Below are 26,816 nucleotides of genomic sequence, written 5' to 3'. Positions count from 1 at the left end.
CTTTCCCAGAATGGATTTAACCTGGATAAAGGATCTCTGCCTTTTGTCCTTAACTGTTCGTGTTGAACAGGGTTAAAAACTGGTAAAAGAGGGGCAGATATGACCGGCTGGTTTGTTAAATGATAGATGGTAATTGCTTGAAACTTGAGAGGAAGTAAAATACCTCCCAGGAGTAAATTTGTGATTTAGTTCCTTCTAGTTTAGTTACATATTAGAGCACTGTAACTGCCGCCATCCTCACTGTTCTCAAATTTGCAGTATATTTGTTTATGAAAATTCGGCCAGGATGATAGAACACACCTACCTAATTGTGTTCAAATAAGGAATGGTTGTTTTTTCTTGATCCCTGAAGATGTGACGTCTTGAAATACAGTCTGCATTACTTCCAGTCCAGTGTCTGCGTTTTCCACTGTTAAAAAGTCTCCATTTGAGCAAACTTAACGGGCCTGAGTTGTCCTCAGCACAGTTGTGGACACCCCAGTGGGAAGCAAAACCAAGACTGGCACACTTGATCACAAGCTGCTTTTGTATTTGAGCCAAACCCCCAGTCCGCCCTAGTCTGTCCAGAGCGCTCACTGCCTTCCTCTGTCCTTGGGTTGCTGCTGCTTCCTGCTGCCTGGAGTCATCCCAGCCCTCTGCACTGCTGGAATCTGGGCCCTGGTGGGTCCCACAAAAGGTCACCTTGTAATAGAAAAACATTTTGGTTTTAACAGGACCTTAAAAAGTTGAGTAAAATGTGCTCTACAGCAGAACAAACAGTAGTTCCAGGTAATGACTGGTGGGAAACCGGGAAGGCAGAGCATCTTTCCTTGCTGCTTTAATGAGAGGACATTGAGGCTTCCCCAGTGGAAGCAACAGCAGGATGCATTCAGTTCAGTGGAAAGGCCACAGGCGGGAGGGGTCCTGGGCCTTTTGGCCACCTTTCAAGGGTTGTGGGTCAACACCTGGGACCCAACAGCACCTAGAGGCACAGTAAAAGGTAGATTACAAGTCTAGGTCATGATCTCAAGCTTCGCCTAAGTTCATTGTGTGAAACTACTTGGCAGTTTTTGACTTGTAAAATGTCTCCTGCTTTAGTCTTGGGAAATATAACCAGTATGGCTCGGGTCTTGGGAGTAATGTCCTGTTGGCTGATAGGAGCCCCTATATCCCAAAATATGACTGTTCATAGAGTGCTTTTTTTTTTTTTAATGTAAGATTAAAGTTATGATCAGGCATTTTTCCTAAACCTTACATGTATCTGCAGGCATGCCTGTCAGTTACAGTCCTGTTTCCCTGTGTGTCGGTATGAATGGTGCCCCCGGAGTGTCTTCACCTGGCCAGCACTCCCACAAGCCTCTGTAGTGGCACGACCTTGATGTCCAGGTGCGTTACTTCTGTAATGCGGCAGACCTTCCCGAACTTGAAACTCAGACTTTTTTCATGGTTTCAAGCTGCTGGATCCTGAATAGCTCATAGTTGCAGTTACTGGGAACTGCCTTTAGGGGTTTTGTGCAACCCCCCAATTTCAGATGAAAATACAAATGCAGACCGTTTAGTTGCCCTGGGCATCAGCCCCAAGTGGAGCATCTCTACGTGTCCCCCAGGGTCAGGAATGTGGGTTTCTCAGCCAGAGGCATGCTCTGCTGGCTTTAGTTCTCACTTAGGAGGGCAGGCAGTGACCACACCTGGACGTAGCTGTATTTGTGAGCAGGGAGGCTGGAGGTTTTGAGCTAGTCCTAGGTAGGTTTCCATCCTGAACGTTGTGTCTCAGGTGTACTAGAAGCCTGTCTTCCCAACAGACACCTGCTTTTACAGTCAAGTAAAGACCCTTTGTAAAAAGTGGTCATGCTAACATTTTCAGAAATAATCATTGTTTAAGAGTCAATAGGAAGATAGGAAAGGATAGTGCTTCCTAAGTAAACTGATGACCTTGGAAGACATGTTTTTCTGAAATTGTACAGGCCACCTTTCTCAAATGCAAGATGTAATTGATTCCTTCAGCAGTGGCAACAGGTGTGTGGGAGCAAATGCCACAGTTGGCAGGGTCTTGGTTGTGGGAGGAAACGGGTCCAAATCCAATGTTCTTGAAATTTTGAGAGGCCAGTTTCAATTTCATGGCTTACAGCATAATTTAAAGAGAAAATTGCAGGCTTAGTATCTGTACCAGCCAATTGAGAACTTATGTATAGCTACTAGGAATGAAGAAGGCGGCACTCATGAAACAGCATTACCCAAGGCTCTGGGACAGCTGGTTGTGGGAATAGAATGAAATTCTAGGGTGTCTGTTGGCATGATTCCCACAATCGGAATCTTGCTTGGTAAAAGATGGAAGCCTTTTATTCTTACCCTGTTTTGTTAGAGAAACCATCTGCATTAATAAAAGATGTGTCTACTCAGTGGAGCAGTTTCTGAGAGGTCCCTGGCCGCCGTGAGTCTTCTAGTTACAGGATGAATTGCTGGGAGATAGTGTTTTGCCCGCTTTCTCTTCCCTGGGCTGCCCTTGGCGCGGCTCTTCCGGCCGCCTAGTGGCGCCTCCTGCACCTGCACCTGGCACGGCCAGGCCTGCCTGGATGGTTGTGATTCCTCGGGTTGTATTACAGGCTGCGCCGGCTACTGATCATTTGTTTTTGTTTACCTTGTGTTTTTGTTTCTCCTGGCTAGTGAGTGGGCTTCATGGACCTAGTGAAGAAGGCAAACACCCCAGCTTTCGTGAAGCTATTCTCTGTTGGGGTTTTCTAACCTGTTTTTCAGAGGTGTGAAATTGCAGGTAACCCCTAGTTGTCACTTTATCTGGGGAACATTGGCATCTGAATGCCAATTGAGTGTGTAGGTATTTTAAGCTGTCTGCATTGTATTCCCATCAAAGTCCACCCTTTTGTGCAAACCGTGTTCGTGGTGGGCTTTGCAGGATTGCAGCCTGTGGGAGGAGCGAACGCTGACCTGCTCTTGGCTGCAGGTTCTCCGTGTATGCATGCCATGAAGGCTCCTGGAGGTTGGGACGACTTTCGCACACTTGGGAGATCTGCTCTTCCACCAACCCCACGATCCCATTTTTTTTTTTTTTTTTTTTTTAAATACGGAGTCTCACTCTGTCACCAGGCTGGAGTACAGTGGCATGATCTCAGCTCACTGCAACCTCTGCCTCCCGGGTTCTAGTGATTCTCCTGCCTCAGCCTCCCGAGTAGCTGCGACTGCAGGCACTCGCCACCACACCCGGCTAATTTTTGTATTTTTAGTAGAGACGGGGTTTCAGCATGTTGGCCAGGATGGTCTTGATTGCTTGACCTCGTGATCCACCTGCCTTGGCCTCCCAAAATGCTGGGATTACAGGCATGAGCCACCACGCCCAGCCCTTTTTTTTTTTTTTTCCAAAAGATGCCCTGCTTACACACTGATCTCTTAAAAGTGCATGCCTGAGTCACAGTGAAAGTGGAGCCTGGCCTGTGGGAGATTTTTTAAAGCTTTGAGTAAGGACTAAAATCTACCATTTAATGCCTCTGGTTTTAAAGCACCTGTATTTTAAGAAGGCTTTTGGCCTCCTACCTATTCAGACTTCTGACTACCCCCAATCCCCCCCAGCTACACAAATCACACTGCTCTGTTTCTCTCCCAGATACTAATTCAGAAATCGGGTTTCTCATCCTGTACATTAGCATCTTTGTAGAATAATCCAGATCTAGTATATACAGTATAATCAAAAATGAGTTGTGTGCCTCTAAAATTAGAGCTAATTCAAGCTGCAAAGTTCCGTTCTCCCTATTTTTAAATGTTTATATGAAAGAGGTATTTAGCACTGAAAGTTGCTATTTGTGGTGTGTATTCTTTGGCCCAGAAATAATTCTAAGTATCTGAGTTAACCAGAAATACACACAAAAATGCATTTATGAGTATGTTAATTGTGGTGTTCATGATAGGAAAGAAAAGGGCTAAGCAGCCCAGACAGCTGCAGGGAATTGGGTTAGGTGAATCGTAATACAGTCATAGGGCAGAGGAGAGATTGTTTTGAAATTAACTCATACAACATTTATGCCATGGTAAATGAATAAAGCAACGTGTAACAGTGATTTGTTAGAATCCTTTTTGTTTAAAACACATTTTTAAACACTAGAAGCCGTTCAGACACGTGGAGCTGCTTGTAAGAAGTGAGTCTTGCTAGGATTCGGAGGCGGAGGTGCTTGTGCAGAGTGTATCACATGGGGCATTCGCATCTCCACAGTGCAGAGGATGGTAATCTTGTAAGTGAAGTGCCCATGTAGCTTTAACTTCACATTTCTAACTCTTTCTGTATTTTGGTGTAATTATTTTACTGTATTTTGGTGCTCAGATCAAATGCCACTCTGGGACAGTGCTGACAGACTAGTCTTGAGTCTCTCAGCCTTTACATTATTTTTTTAATGGAAATAGTGGATTTTTTAAAAAATCAGGATTGTTTTAATTGTATGTTAATTTAAGAATTGTCTTAGTATTTTTGTTTTTAAAGTCTACTGAATTTGAAAATGGAGTTTAGAATTGTTTCCAGGTTATATAACCACTTTATGTCCTCTAAATGGCCAGAAAATTAGAATTTTTGCCATCAAGTAAATCTATAATAGGTATCTGAAATTCCATGACTTTAAACACTGCACGTCAATAAATTTTTTTGATTGTGGAAAAGTTTTTCAGTCGTGTGCTAAGCTCATTAGTGACCTGTCGATTTTTTTTTATGTGATTGTTTAAAGTGTTCAGTGCCCACACAAAATAATGTAAACTGTGTGTCTGAACACTTATCTTGTTACAAAGGAATCTGAAATAGTCTTTGTTTTCTGTGCAGCTCAAAGCTTGGATTCTGCCGTGCCACTCATGAATGGCGACACAGAAGACGATGCTGACAAAATGCACGTTGATAGGGAGTTTGCTGTTGTAACAGGTGGGAGTGGACAGTTTCCTGTTAGCTGCAACAACAATCCAATGGTCGAAGACACCAAACAGCAGGAGAGTGGTTCTGTCGGACCAAAAGAAATAGAAATATATACTGTGTCAGCAATGCAGACCCCCTGTCGTTGCAAGAATCAGTATGCGTATTATTTCTAACATGAGTTTTTCTCAGATGTTTTGCACTGTGTTGTCCAGTGTCTTTTTAAAAATGTTACACTATAATTTGCATATCTTGGGCAAGTTTGTAGATACAAGGATCAGTGTTTTGGGTATATTCTATGAACATGAAAAATGTAAGTGCAATCTTTCTATTCTGATTTGAAGCTGTTGCTTAATGTGCCTTGCTTATTTTTAATGAGGTTTGCATTTTTAATTTTCTGACATATGGCCTTTGGGTGAATATACCGAACATGCTACGGTTAATATTTTCAAACCAATATACCGCAAAGAGGACGACTAGCAGTAAACACTGAGAACTAGTCAGTGTGGTTCTGACTCCACCCGGTCACTCCAGCATGGAATCTTTTACCCAGGACTTGGTTGCTTTGGTTTCTGTGGTCTTCATTCTGAGTCTGTTAAAATGGTAAACACTGTGTTTCACAACACACGTTTTATACATTAATGTTTTTAGTATATTAAAACTATCCCTATTTCCAATTTTTAAAAGGCAGAAGCAGCTCAGTTCTTATAGCATTTAGAATATCTACAATGATTTGTCCATTTAGCTATTGCTTTTTTTCTGCTGCTCTTTTCTTCAGGTAACTACAAAAACATTTTTAGCCATTCTCTTAACATGTAAATATATTTAGAAGTAGATTTTTTTTGAGTTTATTATGTCTTTATGCAAAATTCATAACTGGGGATGGAAAAAAAAAAAGTATGTATTTTTTTCCCAAACCCACATGAAAAAATCATTTCTGTTCACTAAAGTTAAAAGAAAATGTGTTCATCTTTCTGAAAGCTACAGAATTGCTGGGGTCACCTTTTTCCCAGTAGAGAAATTCAGATCAGTTAGTATTACTTAAAATAATAAGTTTTCTGTAGTCAGGGACTATTTGACCTTAGGTAAAGATCCATAACAAAACTCAAATCCTGCGTTTTTTAAAAATGACCTTGCTACCTGCTTTTGAATAGGCAGAAGTGGCCACCCTTTATTCATCAGACATTACTTCTTTGTTAAACTATATCCAAGCTGGAACGTACTTTTGAAAAACCCAGCCCATCCCGTTTACCAGATGCCAAGTACATACACCCCGTGTTTCCCGTCATTTGATTTATGACACTCTGACTGAATACACAATGTGTTAAATCACTAGAGATTACTCGAGGTTTTCCTTATGGGACATGGCACTCCACGTCCACTAGAAGCTTGAGGGAGCTGCCTCCATAGTCCTTTGAGAATCAGACCAAAGGCTGCTCTCCTTTAAACACTTAAGTTCAAATTTTTGTTTGGCTAAAATTATTTCCAAAGAATACATTTTTGAACAACTGTGTACAGCTATCTTTGCATTTTAAATGCCCCTAGTTTGAGACTCAGGGGAGGGTCAAGCGTCCCCACCCCTGGAAAGGACTCGGGTAGGAGGGTGCTTGCTTCTAAATCCCGATCTTCTCTATGGGGTTGGCTGGAAGGGAAGTAGGATCTTGTCTGAAACCTCATCCCCAGCATTGTGTTTGGATGTTCGTGGGATCCGGGGGCTGGCCAGGCAGACAGTGAGAAGGGAAGTGCGGGTCGTGGCCGGCAGCTGGGAGCAGAGGAAGGGAGAGCGCTGGAGGTTGTGATGTGTGTGCTGTGCCTCGGTGGGTCTGAGGTGCCTGCTGTTTTATGCTAGTTTTATTAGATTCTCTGTAACAACATGAGCTTACCAACCAGCCTTGATTTGGAGATTAAATAATAGAACAGATTTAGTTTAACTGGGCACTGAAGTAAAATTCTACTTACTTTATTCTCTTATTAAAAACTATACATACAATAAACAACTGTCAGGGTTGCCATCATATTTGAGTTTTGTCACCTAGGAAAACATTGTTTATACTTTGTTTTTGAAAAAAATCGTATGAATTTCCCCTGGGAAGAATAACTTGTTTTATTTCTGTTTTTATTTTCTATTTAGTCCTTGAAACACATGTTTTCTAGTCTAGGATTTTAGCCAAATAGAAAAGCTATCACTTAATTTGGAGGAAAAAAATCTATTGTCCTATGAAGAATTTATAGCAATTATTAAACTATGTTGCTTAAATATCCAAAAACTGGACGATTAATGGAATATTCAGATAATGTTTCCATTCACTGAACAAGCCGTGATCCTTCACTGGCAGGAAGAGTTGCAGGACGTATCAGAAAGCTCTGTCAGAGGTACGCAGGCGGTGAGATGGAGGGAAGCCCTTCGTGGGAAGAGTCGCGCAGTGTGTGACGTGTTAGGGTAATCGGATGTGTTTAAGCTGTGTCCTTATTCTAAAAGTTATTAGAACTGAGCTCTTCTAGATTTAATATCATGCTTTGCTTTGGTAGTGAAGAACATTGAGATAAAATCTAGTATTACCAAGTTAGATAATTTTAGATCATCCCTTATACTGTTATGTGAATTGTTGTGAACATGAATATTACTGATTCTCAAGTTCCAGTATACAGAAGAATGACTTGTCGTTGCCTGTCCTGGTGTGCCCAGATGTTCCGTGATGGACTCTTTATCCCATAAGACATCTCCCTCTTGATAGATGTCTGTATATGCAGATTAAACTATCAACATTTTTTCCAGCAAAGGTGGTTTTTGAAAGTAACCTAATGAAACCCTGGCTGCCATGGTCATTTTAATTGCTGGACTGAGAAGAAGCGACTCCATGTTGTGCTGTTGGCCCAGGCCTGCAAGCGTGAGGACTGTTGGCCGTTACAGTTCCTTGCTGTGGTCGCCGGTTTCTCTGTATCCTGCCAGTGCTCTCATGTGGCATTTGGCAGAAGTACTACGTAGATTTCTGTGCTCCTGAAAAAAATAAAAACTTAGGGGTTCCTTTTAATAGCCCTGATTTGAGGCTCAGGGGAAGGGTCAACAGTCCCTACCTGATTTATGAGAAGATTTTTTAAAAACCTCACGTGATGCTGTCATACATAGTTCAAAGAGCTTCCTTAATTCACTTAATTTACCTTTTTTTCCATTTTTGCTTGAGAACTAGAGGAAGTTTGTGTTCTATTGGAACCCTCTGTAGAACACTTTACACTCAGTTCTGATGGACCTTTTCAGGGGCGATTTTTAAACCACTCTTGAAAGTAGTCTTAAAATGAGAGCACTTTATTGATGGCTTTTCAGGACTGTGTTGGTATTTTTCATGCAGTGTTATTTGTCAGCTTACATTTTTCAGTTGAGCTACCTGATGCTACTGACATGCATGTGATTTTCCTATCTTACCAGGCAAATACTACTGTTAACGTTTTAATATTAAGTCTACTTATGCACATTCATTTTACTTTGAAAAAAGAACTGGTTTAAAAGGGAAAAAAAACCCAAAAACTAAAATTCTTTAAAATTCTAATGGCAATGAAGCATTTTATAGTTTCTCCTCTCTCACTGGTTCTGAATTTTGGTGACAGGTGTATTTCTTAATGCAGATATGAAAAACAGTAGCTCCGTATCGAATACATTGACAAATGGATGTGTCATCAATGGACATTTGGACTTCCCCTCCACGACCCTGCTCAGTGGGATGGAAAGCAGGAATGGCCAGTGCTTGACAGGATCTAACGGAATTAGCAGTGGATTAGCCCCAGGACAGCCGTTTCCAAGTAGCCAGGGTTCTCTCTGCATTAGTGGGACTGAGGAGCCAGAGAAGACCCTGAGAGCTAACCCTGAGTTGTGCGGTTCTCTGCACCTGAACGGGAGTCCAAGTAGCTGTGTAGCCAGTAGGCCTTCCTGGGTGGAAGACATTGGGGATAACCTGTACTACGGACACTACCACGGGTTTGGGGACACTGCTGAAACCATCCCGGAACTGAACAGTGTGGTCGAGCATTCCAAGTCTGTGAAGGTGCAGGAGCGGTACGACACTGCCGTGCTGGGCACCATGCACCTGCACCACGGCTCCTAGAGACACTGGCCTGGCTCTTGGAAATGCAGGAGTCCTTCCTGGTAGCCAGCTCAGAATACCGATGTAGCAGCAATTTGAACGAATGTCACAACTTGTACTATTTTTTTTATACTTTAACTTTCTGAAAAAGTAAACTTCGACAAGTTCCCAGCGACTGCTTGTTTGTGCATGAGTAGGGCTTACTAAGTGCATAGATGTTTCTACAGTGAGGTGTCCTTTTTATAAGATGTACTTTTGGAGTTTTTCTGATGCCAGTCTCAACATTGTCTTTTTAATACTGTCACCAGATATTGCCGTTTTCCCTTTTGTTAAAACATTATATGATCAAGATAAATTGGGGCGGTAAATGAGGTGCCTGGTAATTTATCTCTTTGCACATGGGCATCATTTTAAAAAGCTTGCTTCCACTGTTTTCTGTAGAATTTGACAGAATACAACTATTTCCCTATGCAAGGTACAGCCTTACAAAGATTTCTGCAGTGATTTGTGTGAAGAAGAGAACGTTTGTCTTTTTCAGTGAAGCTTTGCAGATCACCACGTGGTTGGAGGTTTTAGTTGTAGACTGTGGTCCCTCCTTGGTGGGATCACTGCCTTGGGCTTCATGAAAGCAGGCCCAGCCTGGGGCTGCGTTCTGATTTACTGTTTTTAATTCCACATTTCCTACTTGGTCTCTGGAAATTTTACCACACGTAACAGATTCCTTTATATGTAGTGGAAGTTACTATTTGTAGGAACTGTCAGGTCAAAGTATTTAACTGACTTTTGACATGTATTTTCTTTTTTCCTTGTTTTTTGTTTTTTGGGGTTTTCCGCTTTAAGATATATACCACTATGTATATCCAGTTAACTGAGAGAATTTTTACTCTCTTCATAAAACTGCATTAAGTTTTTGATTTTGTAGAAATTAGCTTTTGTCTAGGCAACTAGTGGTTATACTGTGCAAATATTGTAATGAATTTTTACTTTTTTGATTTTTGTAATAAAAATTGGTGCAGATAGAGAAAATGTCAAACGAACAAACCAGTGTTCTAAGAGTGTTACTAACATTTTGTTTTGAAACTGTCCTTCACAAATTGAATAAAAAACTCTCACACTCAGTTTGTCCCTGGGGTTTCTCTCTGGGCTTGGGGGCCAGCAGGGTGTGGATATCTGTGGAAGGAATGGGAAGGGAGGAGAAGTTGACTATTGTTTCATTTTGCTTATAAGATTTTACTTGACTCTTCTGACAGTCTTCATAGGGTGTTTTTTCCCGTTTTTGAGTTTCTACTCTAGTTTTATGGGCCCTGTTGGTGCTGAGCCTCTGTGGAGGAAGGATGAATTGCATGTCAGTTCAGCATCGTGCCTGGGTGCTTATTTTCATAAAAGACAGCAACCATCATGTTCTAAACTTCTTTGGTTTTAGCAAGTGTTCATTAATGTAAGCCTTTTAGGAATATGAATTACAGTTATAAATAGCACCAAAATAGCCATTCTGGCATGCCTACATATGTTATTTAAAACATTCAATACATCATGCATATTCTTGTAAAAACTTAATAGACCACAATGAGAGAGCATTACACTTTGGAAGTTTTGCAAAAATTACAGTGAGAACAGGAAGAGAATGCCTAGTGCTGTCCACCGCCCCCATCCTATGGCAGACACTAGTAACCAAGCTTAGAACTGAGATTTGGCCTCAGACTGATCCAAGAAGCCACCCAAACAACTGAGTTTTTAAGATGAAACTTGACGCCATCCCGTTTGGACTGTTTTCTAAGGTATTGAAGATATTCTATAGTGAGTTCATTTGCTGAAGAATGTTAAGTGAATCTCTGAAGACACACTAAACATACTTTTGATTAGTCTTGAATTTTTGGACAGAATATGACTGCTTAGGAACAAAAATATTGCATAGAACCTAGAGTAGGGCAACATCCACACTTGAGTGGATGATTGAAGTAGTTTGTCATAGTCTAGTTTAGAGTCATTTACACTAGTATATTCAGTTCTTATTTAGCGATACATAAGGAAATGGTGATGATGGAATTAATACTATGCCTGGAATTTGCTTCAAAATATAAAAATATGAGTAGAGCCCATGCTCCCTGTTGAGTGGAGACAAGGATCAAACACGGTGCGAGCTGATGTCAAAGCTGGGTAGTGGGTATGTAAAGGTGCATTAGTCTGTCTACTTTGTATTTATTTGAGACAAGTGTTTTTGGGGTATTTTTAGGACTTGAAAGAAAAATGCTGTATTAAAAAATATGGTTGTCATTTTAACATTGAGAATAAGTTTAGGTTTTTCTGTGTCCACCAGAATTAATGTTTATACTGAAAGAATAGCTCCCTGAGTCTTAGCCTTTTTGGCCTGAAGATACTTTCCCATGCATGCATTCGTTTGTACTAGTAGAAACAATTGGAAAATGAAATAAAACCCATTTACAGTGACACCCGAACCATAGCATACCTAGGAAAATATCTTAAGATGTTCAAGACCCCTACACTGAAAACTATAAAACATTACTCGGAGATAGAATACCTAAATAAATTTTTGGTTGAAGTATATGGAGAAAATCTGGCCTTACACAGATAGGTAATTGAAAAAAGGGATATTTGAATTGTCTTTGCAGCCCAAACTCTAGTGGTCGTGGGGCAGGAGAATAGGAAGTTAGGGTAACCAAGGGCTAAGGCATAAGCAAAAGAACAGCAGGTACAGCCAGTTCTAGGCAAGATGAGGCAGCACTCAGGCCACAGTCTCCTACCTATGATAAAAAGACAGTCTCTGCTTCAGCCTCTGATTGGTTGCAGGCCAATCTTTCATAGGATGCAGCCAATTGGAGGCCTCTAAAGGGCACCTAGGGGTGTTACCAAATTCTTTTAGCTTAGTGAAAACCCTAAACCGGGGGAGGGGGGGGACTCTTGAGCCTGGCTCAAGTTGGCTCCCATTCTGTGGAGTGTACTTTTGCTATAATAAATCTGCGCTTTTTTTTTTGCTTCTTTCGTTGTTTCCTTCTTTTATTGCTTTGTGTGTTTATTCAACTGCACCAGGAACTTGGACAACTCGCAGTCAAGACCTTCCATCCAGCAACAGTAGTTTCTTAAAGGCTAGTTGCAATATTGAATCAGGACCCACATCAGTGAGCTTGTATTAGGTTACAGTAGAGTCCATCTATCTTTCACTTAGAAAGGACCTTTAACCCATGCGTAATTTTGTAACTTTATGCATTATTTACTTGGGAAAGATCTTTTAACTGAGTTCTGCAAGTCTTTCAAGTGTTGAAACTTTCATTAATATTAAAACATTGATCACCGGCCAGGCGCGGTGGCTCACGCCTGTAATCCCAGCACTTTGGGGGGCCGAGGCAGGCAGATCATGAGGTCAGGAGATAGAGACCATCCTGGCTAACAAGGTGAAACCCCATTTCTACTAAAAATTAAAAAAAATAGCTGGGTGTGGTGGCACCCACCTGTAATCCCAGCTACTTGGAAGGCTGAGGCAGGAGAATCACTTGAACCCGGGAGGCAGAGGTTGCAGTAACCTGAGATTACGCCACTGCACTCCAAACTGGGTGACAGAGCAAGACTCAATCTCTAAAAATAAATAAAACATTGATCACCAATAATCTCATGAAAGTCAAAAGTTGGAAATTGTCAAGCACATGGTACTGGATATAAGTTTTACAACATTCTGATTCATGCTGAAAAACTCAAATTTTATCACTGGACACAAATACTGTCAGTTTTCCTTGAAGTAGAAGGTTCACTGGGTTAATTTCTTTGTTTTTGTTTTTTTTAAGTGGAGGCAGGGTCTCACTCTGTTGCACAAGCTGGAGTACAGTGATGCGATTTTGGCTCCTTGCAGCCTTGACCTCCTGGGCTCAAGGGATCCTCCTGACTCAGCCTTGAAGGTAGCTGGGACTACAGTCGTGCACCACCATGCCCAGCTAATTTTTTTTTTTTTTGACATGGGGTCTCACTATTTTACCCAGGCTGTCTTAAACTCCTGACCTCAAGCAATCCTCCCACCTTGGCCTCCTAAAGTGCAGGGATTACAGGCTTGAGCCACTGCATTATAACCTGGTAATTTTTTTAAAAAATCACATAGCTTGTCAATCATTATTTCAAATGAAAATGACGTTTCTGAAAAAGCGACTGGATACACTTATCGCACAATCAGCCAGAGATGTGCTTTTCCTGGAGACAACCGTACACAACAAATCCTTTACACACACTTTCTTTACATCACACAGAATGCGTGCTGTCAAAATGTACTCATTTTTGCTGCATTGAGGGCATTCTTAAGTGAAACTGACTTTTTTCTTTTTTTGACTGCACAGCAGTGAAGAATATAAAGGTGATCAGGTCGGGGCCGTTTTTGCTAAGGTACTAGTACCTTTACCCCCAGTTTCTTTTGAACCCTCACAGTGCAGATGTCAACACTGAAAAAGGCAAGTCACATCTTGGTAATGAGACCGTTTTGATCTTGGGGACCCCCTGAAATGGGGTCCTGGGGACCCTGCAGGCCACAGTGAGTGAAGTGCTGGAATGTTTCGAATGATGAGATCTAAGCAACTAGTGATAAATACTGGAAAATGTAGACTGGGTATTCATTGAATTACCCTTTTTGACTTTTCCATAGGTTGGGTTTTTGGGGTATTAAGGACGAAAAAAAGGTAGAATAATTTCGAGACAGAACGTGGGAAACATTGAAGAGTTTCCCGGAAAAAGGCGAGTCAAGAAACAGGCAGCGGGTGGAAGGGGAGGAGCCATCGGGAGGGCGGGACCCGGGGGAGGGGCGCGGGTGGAAGGGGAGGAGCCATCGGGAGGGCGGGACCCGGGGGAGGGGCGCGGGTGCCGGTGGAGGGGGCTGAGCCGGGCGGTTCCAGCGCGGCTCTGCTTGGGGAACCGCAGCCCGGGTTGGGGCGAATGGGGGGTCCCGGGGCAGTGGGAGGGTAGTGGGGGCTGCGGCAGGGCAGCGCTGGAGCTGGGAGCTGCAGGTAAACACCACCCCAAGAGTCTGCACTGAGCAACGTGAACAGTGACCCCGGACACAGCTGCAGCCAGGGAGACCCTGAGCGTGCGAGTGTGTGATGATGCGTATCAGTGTGTGCAAATGCATGAGTGAGCGAGCATGAGAATGTGTGTCCGTGTATGAATGTGAGTGTGCCAATGTGTGCAAGGACTGTGGGGGTTTGAGAGTGTCAGTGTGGGAATGTGGGGGGAATGTGGAGGGAAGTGTGTCGGGAATGTGTGTGTGTGCAGATGTGTGTATGGGAATGTGAAGGGAAGTGTGAGTGTTGTGAGTGGGAACGTGGTGTGTGTGAATCTGTGAATGTTTATATGTGAATGTACGTGATGTGTGTGGATGTGGATGTGTGTGCACGTGTGAATGTTGATTTGTGTGACGTGTGCACAGATGTGTATGTGTGATGCATGTGGATGCGTGTAAATGTGTGGCTGCTGTTCATGTGTAAATGCTGTGTGTGACGTTTATGAATGCATGTGTGCAGATGTGAATGTTTTATATGTGTGGCTGATGTGCATGAGTGGTTGTAGTGAGACTTGTGTTATGTGTGTGCACGTGTGAACATGTGTGTGACGTGCATGTGTGGATGTGAATGCTGCATGTGGGTGTTGTGTCGAGGTGTGGGCATGTGTGCGAGTGTGACGTGTATCTGTGGATGTGTGTGAATGCAGGTATGTGAATGTGTGACTTGTATATGTGTGGATAAACGTGTGTGCATGTGTGAATGTTACATGTGTGATGTGGGTGTGGATGTGTGAATGTATGCACTTGTGTTAATGTGTGACTTGTACATGTGTGGATGAATGTGCATGTGTGAATGTGACTTGTGTGGGTATGGATGTATGCACTTGTGTGAATGTCGTGTGACTTGTACATGTGTGGATGAATGTGTGTGCGTGTGTGAATGTGTGACTTGTGTGGGTGTGAATGTATGCATGTGTGTGAATGTTATGTGTGTGATGCGCAGATCTGGAGAATGGATGGAAGAGCAGGCGCTTGGGGAGGGGGGAGGATCAGAGGCCATGGGGAAGGGTGGAGGGAGAGGCCGTGGGGGAAGGGAGGCCGGGGTGGGGGGCACCTGCACACCATGAAGAGGCCCCAGAGGGCAGCTCGGCCTCCTGTTGGGGGGCAGGAAGGAAGGCCCAGGCAGTGCAGAATCATGGAGCTCAGGGGCCCTGCTGGGGCCCACTCAGGAGCCTAGGGGCCTTAGGTCTCAGGAGATGGGCAGGGGAGATGGGGCCGGAAAGGGGCCATGCGGACAGAATGGGGTCGGAATCGGAGTCTGCCGGGCAGGAGTCGCTGGGAGGGTGGGCATCTCAAGCCCTGGAGAAGCTTCCACTCTGCGGAAAGAGGAGAGGACTGCAGCTCCTGGGCGTCTGGGGCAGGACGTGGATGGGGTCACATTTTTCTCTGTTGGGAATAGCTCGTGCGAGGCGTGCCCTTGGGCTTTGAAGGTTGCAGGGTGGGGAAGGGAGGCCGGTGAAGTTCTGAAACCATCCCTGAGGGACTCTGAGTGACCACTTAGTGGTCAATCCACAGGGAGAGCTGAGGACGAGGCGGAGGCGCCACAGGTGAGGGCCAGGTGAAAAGCCCTACAGCTGCTGCGTGGCCAAGCCTCATGGGCGGGCAGGCAGGGAAGGGGTGGGCAGAGGGAGGGGCGCCATGGGTTCCCCAATTCTCTGGGCATTCAGCAGAAAAACCGGCAGGGCTAAGCCGGGGCAGCTGAACTAGAAGTTTCTAACCTGTACAAGCAGAGCCACACAGGTCAAGAGGACTCTGGGAGGTCCCAGGGCTCCGGGAAGTGCAGGCTTGGGAAAGGGGTCTTCACCTGGAGTTCAGGCCTCATCCCAGTAATGGTCACAGCCCCCAGATGACCAAGTGCCCCAGTACCTGGGCAGGCAGGTCCACAGTGCAGCAAAGAGGGATGTGCCTCTTGGGCAAGGTCTGGCAGAGGCTGGGGGGTGGGTACCCACCCAGTACCTGTGCTGAAAGGTCACCTCGAAGGGGTCCCCAGGCCATGACCAGGGCTGCAGAGTCCCCAAGGTTAGAGCTGGTCAGTGCAGCACTGGGCATCCCCCTCAAAACACAGCACTGACAGCAGCAGCAGAGCCTTGAGCTTTGAGGCAGGACATCCCCCAGGGAGGAGCCCCTTCCTCGGGCTCACGTTCTCATGAGATCGCAGTGCAGTGTCAGCCAGGGCTGCAGTCTCATCCGAAAGCTCCCCTGGAGTCTCTGCATCCAAGCTCATGCCCATGGCTGGTGACTGGACCCAGTTCCCTCCTGCTCCCCCAGGTCACTGAACTGAGGGCCTGAGTTCTTTGATGGTTGTTGGCCTAAGGCCACCTCAGCTCCGTGCAGGGGAGGGCAGGGGCCTCTCCACCAGGCACCCTGAAGAGTGCTCACCCACGGCAGGTAGAGGCAGGAGGGCTGGGGAAGGGCAGAGGACACGTCGGGTGTTTCATTTTATTGCCTTTTTTGTTTTTAAACAAAAAGATCCGAAGCCAGCTACATTCAGCAAGTTTTCTTAAGAACAAAATAAGAAAGACAAACTAGAGCAGTCCTGCTTGGCTTATCTTGGCCTCGCCTTAACCCTCCCTTCCCTGCCATCTTTCTATGGCTCCCCTCTGCCAGGTGCCCCCTGAACTTTAAGATTCCAGGACAGTTTGAGAACTACTTCGATTTTTCTATTTTCCCATTTATGAAGGCCACTGTGCTCTCACCAGGGAATTTAATTACAAGGTTTTTAGAAACAAAAATTGCAACTCAGATGCATCCGTGAATCAGTCCTATTCCCTGTCTGCTAAAGGATGTCTTTTCATTACCATCACCTACTGTAAGGCTTTTCTGACAGTTCATATAATTCAAGATAATTGAAGGCAACTTTGCAAGCAAAACGACAGGAACCACTACATGAAACAGCACATTAAGTCTCTGATTCATAACAATGGCACTATTTCCTTAGTGGTTTTAAAATTCTCTCGGCTGGGCGTAGTGGCTCACGCCTGTAATCCCAGCACTTTGGGAGGCTGGGGTGGGCAGATTGTCTGAGCTCAGGGGTTCAAGACCAGCCTGGGCAACAACGTGAGACCTTGTCTCTACAAAAAATACAAAAATTAGCTGGGCTTGGTGGCGCATGCCTGTAGTCCCAGCTACTTGGGAGACTGAGGTGTGTCAATTGAGAAAAATGACAAGACAAGTCTCAATCATTTTAGGAGATTTGCCAAAGTTGAGGACGAACACCCGGGAAACAGTCTGTACCTTTCTCCGAAGATGATTTTGAGGGCTCCAAATTTAAAGGGGAAAGGGTGGGATAATGACAAGTACACAATTTTCATGTAAGAGGCAGGTAGAGAAAAATAGTCACGCCTTTGGCTCATTGAATCTGCATTATTTTTACACAAAATGACATAGACAAATGGGACAGGGGAACAATCAGGTATGCATTTGTGTCTGTCGGGCAGGGGTTGACTGCACCTGTAAAGATGAGCTGTGAATTTGCATTGCCATCGTGAAATCTTAACAGACACACCTTAGAGTAAAGATCTCAGAGCTCACTAGGAATTTCCTTGTGGGTAAAATATAGGGGAGGTATGTAGCTTTTCATCTTGCAGTGTCTTATTTAGGGACCAAAAGGGGAAGCAGGTTTGCACAACCCAGTTCCCAGCTTGACTTTTCCCTCTGGCTTGAGTTTGGGGGCCCAAGATTTATTTTCCCTTCACAGGTGGGAGGACGGTGTAAGCCTGGGAGGCAGGGCTGCAGGGAGCCGAGATCGTGCCACTGCACTCCAGCCTGGGTGACAGAGTGAGATCCTGTCTCCAACAAGACAAAACAAAACAAAACAAAAAACCTCTCTCTGGACGAGGGAGGGACTGTGAAAGCAACCGAGGAAACAGGCAGCTTTCACTCCCAGCAGCGTGGGATCCTCGCCCAAGGCCGGGAAAACACAGGAGTGAAATGACAGCTATACAAGTACACTCCACAGGCTGCACAAAAAGAACAAAAACAGCGCTACACACACCAGTAAGCAACGGCACTGGCATGCTCCACCTCCTGTGGGCAGCCTGGGCATGAGGTCATTTTCCAAAACAGGCAGCTGGTCAGCATTTTCCCTGCCCAGGGCAAGTTCCCCTTGATGGGCAGCGCCTAACGCCCAGCGCTGAGTCAGTCTAGGAGCAGCAAGACTGGAAACCCTGGCGCAGGAGCCACGTCAGCATGACTCAAGCAATGGCAAGTTCTCACAGCAACAACACGAAACGCCCAACAGGGTGATGACTATGGGAGGAAAATGGACCAGAACCTGGACAGTGCGTGCACTGCACACCCTCCTGGTTAACAGCCCCACGCCCTGAGAGCTGTTCTTTACACAAATTTCTTCTGTTAAAGCAGCTCGTGTGGCTTCTGCAGCCTGGTGGAGCCAACACGTGCCTGTCACGGAGGTGAGGAGTGGGTGCCCACCAGCATTTCACGCTGACCTTCCGGAAACACGGTGTCCCTCAGAGCCTTCAGCCTGCAGGACAGAGCCACCCCTGGTCGTTCTGTTGGAATTTTGGCGTTCCTGTCTTTTAGGCGACATCCGCCAAGTGCAGTTTGTGTGAAGAAACGCATTCTGTCGTGTCCGCCGGGGCCCAGGGCGGCTGCTGTGCACGAACCAGCTTTTGTGGCCCACAGAGCGATGACTCAGTCTGGAGCTTGGCTACTCTCTGGCCCGGGGTGCTGGCATTTCCCTGGGGCCCAGTGCCTCTATTTTCCCCATGAGGCCTCAGCCAAGAGGAGGTTCTGGAAGAAAGGAAAACACTGGTGCGGAGAGAGAAGGGCTGGCCAAGAGGCACCACGCCATCAGTGCTGATGGGGAGAGGCGGCTCCAGCCCGGCACTGCTGTCCTTACGAGGCGTGTTTCCTTTTTATTCAGAGGAAGAGAAGCAGAGGAACACGTCATGGAGACGGACTGAGTGGAAGGAGCCAGGGATGGCGACAAGCAGAAGGAAGTTGTTTTGTCCCCATCCAGGGAAGCTTTTGTTTCATGAGACTTACTTGCACACGTCTGGTGGCCGCCCTGACGTTCACGGACTTTTGTTTTCACTCAGATTTTGTGGTTCAAGTGACACAAAGCATGAGGACGTCACTGGGCGAGAGGGCCAGATCACCCCACCGCGGAGGGGCGTGCCCCAGCTGTGCACCACGGGAGTGGGCTTGTCCAGTCTTCAAACACTGGGACAGGATGTGCCCATCTCATGTAAGACGTGAATAATAGTAGAAATTTCTGTTACAGGAGAACTCTCTGCATTATCCTCACCATTTTCCTGTAAGCGTAAAACTTCTAAAAAATTTTTATGAGCACACTAATTCCTCACTTAAGGTCGTCATTAGGTTCTTGGAAACGGCAACTTTCAACAAAAGGACAGACAGCAGGTGCTCAAATAACATTCTTTTCTTCAACATCATTTCATCCTAAGGAGAAAAAATGGATTTTGTTACATGTCCTTTCATTTAAGGCTGCACTTTCCAAGAACCTACTGACGACATCAAGTAAGGACCTATTGCACCTTACAAGTTGCTGGCATTTGCAGAGTGCACCCCAGGTGCGCATGGAATTGACCTAAGGTGGAGGACAGCAGGTGTGTGGCTCCGTCCTGTGGACTGATGCGGGCGGACAGTCAAGAATGCTTTCAGGAGAATGTGGGTGGCCTGCCAATGGGACCTATTCCAGAGGTCTGAGAAGAAACTGTCGTTTAACCTAGAATCCTACTAGAAATCAAACAAGCTTTGACATGAAAAGGAAAAAGAATGACGACTCTGAATAGGTAGAGACTCAGAACAATTCTTACCCACTCATTGTTTAGGAAAAATTCTTATAGCACGTGCTTCACCAGGGTCACCAATTGTCCCAATTTGCTTGGGACTGAGGATTTGTTTTTGTTTGTTTGTTCTGAGACAGAGCCTCTCTCTCTGTTACCCAAGCTGGAGTGCAATGGTGCGATTTTGGCTCACTACAACCTCCATCTTCCGGGTTCAAGTGATTCTCCTGTCTCAGCCTCCCTGAGTAGCAGGGATTACAGGCACCCACCACCATGCTGGCTAATTTTTCAATATTTAGTAGAGATGGGGTTTCACCATGTTGGCCAGGCTGGTCTCAAACTGCTGACCTCAGATGATCCACCTGCCTCAGCCTCCCAAAGTGCTGTGATTACAGGCACGAACCACCATGCCCAGCCTACTCAGGGGGTTGTATGGACATGGGACTTTTAATGCTAACACTAGCATTGCCTCTGTCAGACTGAGATGATGGTCACTCTTTAGCCAAACATCGCCACCACTGTCCCCCAACATCCACAACAGCAACAGTTTGAGTAAAGACGCAAGTACCACCTGCGGTCCAAATACTTGAGTGTGTTAACGGTGCATTGGGTGCACACGGTGGTACCCAGAGTCTCCAACTAGCTCCTCGTGAGCTGGGTGGGGCATGCAGGGGAGGAGGTAGAGCTTCCTGCCTGTCTGGGGAGGCTGTGGGCTCCACCTCTGCAGACTTTGGGAGGAAACCAGTGTTCACACACTTGTAGTAATGCACGTGTAGTTTAGGGTTTCTTTGGAACTCAGCTGTGGACAAAGCACAGAACTCAGTTGTCTCTGTAGAAAAGGGTGGCCTGTCACCCGGTACCAGGTGAGGGGAGCGGTGGTGAGAGCACCTGGTGGTGGCAGAGAGGAGGCGCGGAGCAGAGTCAGGGTCCCCTCACGGAGTGAGTGCAGAAGACAGAACCACAGAGGCAGTCGTAATGACATTACTTCATTTGGGGTTAAATTAGGGTGCACATCACACAAAATCCCTAAACCACAGGGAATGAAATGGAAGTTGTTTCTCTCTCGTTCTCTCTCATAAAACAAGTCTGAAAGCTGCAGTGTCATCAGATCCACAGCCCCGCATCTCTGCCACACCCCACCATGCACCTCCAGTCCTCCCAGCCTGTGGCTTCCAGAGCTCCAGGAACTCGGGAGAGACAAAGACACTGGGATCTTCTGCCATGGAAGCAGAGAAGAATGCTGGGGACACACAAGGGCACTCGCTGCCACAAGTGCCTCCTGGAAGAGCAAAACCCAATGCCATGACTGCCTCCCTCCAGCAGCACCAGCACGAGTGAGCCAGATCCCCACCTTTGATCATCAAGGCTGAGAGATAATATCTGAGGTCGACAGATCAAGAACTAGAGATAAAAGCAAACCAAGCTGGTGGTAAAGAGGAGGAATGACCGTAAGATGCCTCTGAAAAGTGGGACTGCAGGGAACCTCCTCTTGGTTTCTGGTTGCACGTGTGAATTTGTTGAAAACTGAACATATTAAGATGTGAGCTTAGGAGCTGGCAGCCTGCAGCATGGGGAGGTGTGGGAAGTGGACAGTCTCAGGCCAGGTTGGGCTGGAAAGTGGTGCCACCTCGAGAACAGTAGGTGAACATCTACCCCCAGTGACGACATTCAAACTTTCACCCAGCATCCACTTCCAGGGGAGATTTTCACAGAAACATTCACGACTGCACACAAAATATACATACAATGATGAAGGTTGAACATTGTTATGACAAAACATGGGAAGCAACTTAAATGCCATCCGTGGGAAACGGTCTAGTGGTGGAACTGTGGGGCTGTGGGATACTGTGGGTGGGTGAGAAATGGAGAGGCGTCTCCAAGCATCAGCAGGATAAGACGGCTCTATCTGTTTTCAAAGGAGAAAAAGAGCAAGCCCCAAGCTGTGCATTTACACAGGGACATGAGTGCATCCATCTGTAATGCGTCTGTCACCCCACACCAGGAGGGTTTAACTCTGCATGGGGAGAGGGGGAAGAAGGGTTTTCACCTGGTGCTAGACTGCCTGGGTTCAAATCCTGCTCCTACTTAGTGCTGTGCATTTGGGCAAAATACCTAAACCTCTCTGTGCCTTCCTTTCTACCTCTCTGAAGCAGGGTCTGTGACAATGCCCACTCCTCATTCATAAGATGGTGGTGAGGATTAAATGAGCTGATGCCCTCACAAGGTGTTTGTCCACCAGTGATATGGTTTGGCTGTGTCCCCACCCAAATCTCATCTCGAATTGTAATCCTCATAATCCCCACGTGTCGAGGGAGGGACCCCGTGGGAGGTGATTGGATCATGGGGGTGGTTCCCCATGCTGTCCTCATGATACTGAGTTCTCATGAGATCCGATGATTTTATAAGGCAGCTTCCCCTGCTCTTGCACGCTCTCTCTTGCCTGCCGCCATGTAAGATGTGCCTTTTCCCTTTCCACCATGATTGTAAGTTTCCTGAGGCTTCCCCAGTCATACAGAACTGTGAATCAATTACATCTCTTTCCTTTATAAACTGCTCTGTCTTATAGCAGTGTGCGAATGAACTAATACAGTAAACTGGTACTGCAGAGAGTAGAGTGCCGCTATAAAAATACCCGAATTGTGGAAGCAACTCTGGAACTGGATAATAGACAAAGATTGGAACAATTTGGAGGGCTCAGGAAAATGTGGGGAAGTTTGGAACATCCTAGAGACTTGTTGAATGGTTTTGACCAAAATGCTGATAGTGATGTGGACGATGAAGTCCAGGCTGCGGTGGTCTCAGATGGAGATGAGGAACTTCTTGAGAACAGGAGTGAAGTTCTCTCTTGCTATGCTTTAGCAGAGACTGGTGGCATTTTGTCCCTGTCCTAAGATCTGTGGAACTTTGAATGTGACAGAGATGACCTGAAATTGGAACATATGTTTACAAAGAAGCAGAGCATTAACGTTTGGAAAATGTGCAGCCTGACAATATGATAGAAAAGAAAAACCCATTTTCTGGGCAGAAGTCCAAGCTGGCTGCAGATATTTGCATAAGTAATGAGGAGCCAAGTGTTAGTCACCAAGACAATGGGGAAAATGTCTCCAGGGTATTGTCAGAGGACTTTGGAGCAGCCCCTCTTATCACAGGAATGGAGGCCTAGGAGGAAAAAATGGTTTCATGGGCCAAATCTAGGGCCCCACTGCTCTGTGCAGCCTCTGGACTTGACACCTTCTGTCCCAGCTGCTGCCACTCAAACTCCAGTAGTGGCTAAAAGGGGCCATATACAGCTCAAGCTGTTGCTTCAGCAGGCGCAAGCCCCCAGCCAGCACAGAATTCAAGAATTGAGGTTTGGGAACCTCTGCCTAGATATTTCAGAAGAAGTATGGAAACAGCTGGATGTCTAGGCAAAAGTTTGCTGCAGGGGTGGAACCTTCATGGAGAACCTGTTAGGGCGGTGAGGAAGGGAACTATGGGGCTGGAGCCCCCATAGCAGAGTACACACTGGGTCACTGCCTAGTGGAGCTGTAAGAAGAGGGCCACCATCCTCCAGATCTCAGAATGGTAGACCCACTGACAGCTTGCACTGTGGCCTGGAAGAGCTGCAGACACTCAACGCCAGTCCATGAAAGCAGCCAGGAGGGGGGCTGTACCTTACAAAGCCACAGAAGCAGAGCTGCCCAAGACCATGGGAACCCACCTTTTTCATAAGTGTGACCTGAATGTGAGACATGGAGTCAAAGGAGATCATTTTGGAGCTTTAAGATTTAAAATGATTGCCTCACTGGATTTTGGACTTACAAGGGGCCTGTAGCCCCTTTGGCCACTTTCTCCCATTTGAAATGGAATAATTTACCCAATGCCTGTACCCCCATTGTACCTTGGAAGTAACTAACTTGGTTTTGATTTTACAGGCTCATAGGTGGAAGGGACTTGCCTTGTCTCAGATGAGAATTTGGACTCGGACTTTTGAGTTAAGACTTCGGAGGACGGTTGGAAGGGCATTATTGTGTTTTGAAATGTGAAGACATGAGATTGGGGAGGGGCCATGGGCAGAATGATAATGGTTTGGCTGTTTTTCCACCCAAATCTCATGTTGAATTGTAATCCCCATAATCCCCACATGTCGAGGGAGGGACCTGGTGGGAGGCGATTGGATCATGGGGGTAGTTTCCCCCATATTGTTCTCATAGTAATGAGTTCTCACAAGAGCTAATGGTTTTATAAGGCATTTTTCCCTGTTCTTTTTTGCTCTCTCTTGCCTGACGCCCTGTAAGACATGCCTCTTCCCCTTCTGCCGTATTGTAAGTTCCTTGAGGCCTCCCCAGCCATGCGGAACCATGAGTCAATTAAACCTCTTTTCTTTATAAATTACTCCGTCTCAGGTAGTATCTTTATAGCAGTGTGAGAGCAGACTAATACAATCAGCTTCTATGTTGTTGGCAGTTTTACCATGAGCATGGATTCCTGCATTCCTTCTGAAATTTTCTTTAAAAGTTTCAGCTTATATAGAAAGTATATTTGACACTCACAATCCTTCCCAGCCATAAAAGACAGTGGGGTGTGAGTGTGTGGGGTGGGAGGCAGCAGTGGCAGCCCAGTGACAACAGCAGTGTATGCCGGGAACAGCTCAGCAGCAGGGCAGGTCAGGGCTGACCCAGTTAACTCAACACAGGCTCCCTACACCGAGTTATCTGGTTTGCAAATAAATATTATTTGTTTCTGTTTTAACATGTAAATAGAGCACTTGAATTACCCAGTAATGTAACTCTGAAAATTGCTAAATTTCTACCTGACTTTACGCCTGGGAGAAACAGTCTGGGAGCTGAGGACCACTCACCCCACAGGAGTTGCAGCAGAAGGAAGGGCAGGCACAGACATCGTAGGGCCCCACTGAACAAGGGGGCTCTGGCCACAGCACTGCCCGGTGTCAAAAGCAGGAGAGAGGTTCTGACAAGCATTGCTCACAGCGTTATTTGATCCCAATGCTTTCTATCAAAGATGAACTGAAAAATATTCATTTTGTCAAAAGTATTTTGTCTTCCTATCATTATACGGAGTACTCCACATTAAAGAAAAAAGCCAGGTATGTGATACCGCCGCTGCTATGGCCACTTGGAGAGGAGATGCTGCCCACCAGGCCTGCATGTGTGACGGGTGGACTCAGGTCACAGCAGGAAATGGGAGTGGGCCTGCGGGGTTAGACTGGATCTGCAGGCATGGGCCTGAGCTCAGGGTTCCCAGTATATAAAAATAGGCCCAATAATGAATGCAAATGTGCAGACACAAACATTCACACACACGATGGGGCACATGCACACATGTGCCTTCCAGAACATTCCTTCCAGAGGCACAGACCTTGACCCTGACTCAGAGCAAACACCAGAGGAACTCAAGTTGCGACCTTGACCCAGGAACTGGGAGCCTGTGCCAGGGTTGGAAAGGTTAAAAGCGTCTGGGGAGCGTCCCAGCAGCAGGAGACCGAAGAGACCTAACCGTGGTGCTCCCTGCCTTCTGAACCAGGTTCTTTCTTTCATTTTTATTTTTATTAACTTTCATTTTAGGTTCAGGGGTACATGTGCAGGTTTGTTATATAGGTAAACTCATGTCACAGGGGTTTGTTGTACATATTATTTCATCACCCAGGTATTCAGCACAGTACCCAATAGTTCTCTTTTCTGCTTCTCTCCCTCCCCCCGACCCTCCTCCCTCAACTAGACCTCAGTGCCTGTTCTTCCCTTCGTTGTGTTCATGAGTTCTCATCATTTAGCTCCCACTTATAAGTGAGAACATGTGGTATTTGGTTTTCTGTTCCTGCATTCGTTTCCCAAGGATAATGGCCTCCAGCTCCATCCATGTTCCCACAAAAGACATGATTCCTTCTTTTTTATGGCTGCAATAATGTCCTTTACAGTGAACCAGATTCTTCACTGCAAGGGTTATCTAATATCAACCCCATTCAATGAGTAAAATCTTTGGGAGGATTCACTATCGTTAATTTTGTTCTGGGTATAATTTGTGCTATTGGTTTATTGTTCATGTGTAAAACTGGAAAAAATATTCTTCAATCCAATCATGATCAGTGCCAAGCTATGATTGCTATGGTTCATTTAAATCAGAGAAAAGGGGGAGATGTAGGGAGACCCCCTGAAACTATTGCTACAGAATAAAAGATGAAATGCTCCTGATTATTGTAAATACAAAATTGCATGCAGGATTGTGTAAAAACAATGCCAGGTTGGGCTGCCAGAATGAGCTGACAGCATGAGATGTGCTTCCCCCTGCAGAGAGCCTGTGAATGGACGTGCAGTCAGGGAGGTTTCACATCACCAAGATTCCTATCCCAGAAAAGCAGATGTTCATAGCTCTGGGAATGGAATGCAACCCTTGTGGAGAGCCTATAAACGGACGCATGGTGGGGGGCACCTGTCCATATGGATAAGATAGGGCTATAAATGCCCTCATCTTGCCACAGCTCTTCCAGACCTCTTTAGGGTTAAGGCATACTCCCTTCTGAGAATTTCTGGTCTAACCGGTTGTGCAGCTTCACCTCCTATTTCTATGGATTGTTTGTAACCAGCTTTTGCTGCAACTGTTACTGCTGATTAATATCTTGCTAATCATAGGTTATGGAAAGACTGTGTTTCTGTTTTAAGGCTCTGTTAGAAATTACTGATGCACACCCTATACTGTAAATTCTTTGTTTGTTTGTTTGTTTTTTGAGACGGAGTCTCGCTCTGTTGCTCGGGCTGGAGTGCAGTGGCCGGATCTCGGCTCACTGCAAGCTCCGCCTCCCGGGTTCACGCTGTTCTCCTGCCTCAGCCTCCCGAGTAGCTGGGACTACAGGCGCCCGCCACCTCACCTGGCTAGTTTTTTGTATTTTTTTTAGTAGAGACGGGGTTTCACCGTGTTAGCCAGGATGGTCTCGATCTCCTGACCTCGTGATCCGCCCGTCTCGGCCTCCCAAAGTGCTGGGATTACAGGCTTGAGCCACCACGCCCGGCCTATACTGTAAATTCTTATCTCTGTATATTGTACTTCTG

The 26,816-nt window shown here is 45.8% G+C and overlaps 1 protein-coding gene and 1 pseudogene across 5 annotated transcripts in view; both read left to right on the top strand.

Annotated features, from left to right (window-relative positions):
* Window positions 1-10,070, top strand: part of ANKRD10 (ankyrin repeat domain 10) — a 36,570-nt gene extending 26,500 nt beyond the window's left edge. Inside the window, exons 5-6 of one of the 4 annotated variants that reach the window (XM_003914081.2) lie at window positions 4,793-4,888; window positions 8,498-10,070. In XM_003914081.2, coding sequence (XP_003914130.1) covers window positions 4,793-4,888; window positions 8,498-8,973 — 572 coding nt within the window. In that variant the 3' untranslated portion in view covers window positions 8,974-10,070. Of the gene's footprint in view, window positions 1-4,792; window positions 5,079-8,479 lie in introns of those variants that run through there. The other 3 variants (XM_021929783.1, XR_002518546.1, XM_031655662.1) reach the window with 3 other exon arrangements.
* Window positions 10,071-18,043: 7,973 nt separating this feature from the next.
* On the top strand, window positions 18,044-19,925 carry LOC103879483 (annotated as a pseudogene). Its single transcript, XR_640124.3, has one exon. The product of XR_640124.3 is annotated as a putative uncharacterized protein encoded by LINC00346 (transcript).
* Window positions 19,926-26,816: the final 6,891 nt, after the last annotated feature.

This window comes from Papio anubis, chromosome 15 (genome assembly GCF_008728515.1).
Source record: "Papio anubis isolate 15944 chromosome 15, Panubis1.0, whole genome shotgun sequence".
NCBI lineage: Eukaryota > Metazoa > Chordata > Mammalia > Primates > Cercopithecidae > Papio > Papio anubis.
The sequence above is the reverse complement of the archived record's forward strand: the minus strand, read 5'-3'. Positions and strand labels throughout refer to the sequence as shown.